Raw genomic sequence first — 1114 nt, forward strand, 5'->3', positions numbered from 1 at the left:
ACAGGAGAAACGTTCTGTCATTTTGCTCCCATAAAGACCATGGCCTAGAAAAGTCATTGGGGCAACTCTCCTGTGTCTCTGTGAGTCGGAACGGACTCGATGACACCCAGTCACCAAAGAACTCAAGGTTGCTCTGCTCATGCCCCGCGCCCCAGACTCTAATCTCTTTGCCAAATACTACAAACCATGTGGCTCGTTGGATGTTTTTCAGGACACCATTGAGATCACGGGAACATTCAAGCATCGCAAAGTGAACCTTGTGGAGGAGGGCTTCAACCCGACCGTCATCAAGGATTCTCTGTATTTCTTGGATGACCAAGCGAAAACGTATGTGCCTATGACTGAGGACATTTATAATGCCATAAACGGCAAAACTCTGAAACTCTGAACTGCCCCAGGAGGACAACTCATGATGTCCCGAGAGAGAAACCGAAGGGGCCTAGCACAACCACTTGATAGAATCCAACTTAAATTTGATTGAAGATTGTGAAGTACAATTTTTTTTGTAGGAAAATTAGGCCTACTGATTTTTTAATGACCCCTGAACCCTTGTGAGAGAAAAGAATTAGAATTATTTTTCAACACAGCCTACTGTTTGTGTTTTCCTGCTGAGCTTGTTTGGGGGGAGGGCGTTATTTTTTTTAAACACACAATAAAATAGATGACTACCAGCACATGAGCTGGGACTGTCTCTCATGTTCTTTCTTGGCTTTAAACGCTGTAACAACCACCGAGGCCCCAACAGCCTCACTATGAACCGTTCACAAGTCCCCTTCCCCTTGGTCACGGCATGCTAGGTACAAATGAGGGAGGGAGAGAGCCCGTCAAAATAGCAGCATTAGCATCCTCGAGGGAAGCCCATTGGGTTCCTTTTCAATGTTCTTTGAGCTTGGAGAACAAAACACACCCTAAAGGGGAAATAGCAGGACTAGATTCTGGATGGCATGAGGTTTCTCAAGGAAATTTTCATAGGAAAACCCTTTTTCCCCTCAAAAAATGAGCAGGTGCATTGTCATGATGAGAAGAAAATTACTCACCACCTTTCCTGGCCTTTTCCTCACCAGTGCAGTTTAAATTTTCGGAAAACTTTTCTTAAGAAGTCCCTGTGACCATC

At 44.7% G+C, this 1114-nt stretch overlaps 1 protein-coding gene across 1 annotated transcript in view; it reads left to right on the forward strand.

Moving 5' to 3' along the window:
- The window catches only part of SLC27A2 (solute carrier family 27 member 2), a gene marked incomplete at its 5' end in the record, with an annotated part of 66689 nt that extends 66010 nt beyond the window's left edge, over window positions 1-679 (forward strand). The window contains one exon of the mRNA XM_045286466.1: window positions 128-679. Coding sequence (XP_045142401.1) covers window positions 128-388 — 261 coding nt within the window. The remainder of the gene's footprint in view (window positions 1-127) is intronic.
- Window positions 680-1114: the final 435 nt, after the last annotated feature.

Source organism: Echinops telfairi, unplaced genomic scaffold (genome assembly GCF_000313985.2).
Source record: "Echinops telfairi isolate 266 unplaced genomic scaffold, ASM31398v2 ScPeMD7_8;HRSCAF=38, whole genome shotgun sequence".
Taxonomy (NCBI): Eukaryota; Metazoa; Chordata; class Mammalia; order Afrosoricida; family Tenrecidae; genus Echinops; species Echinops telfairi.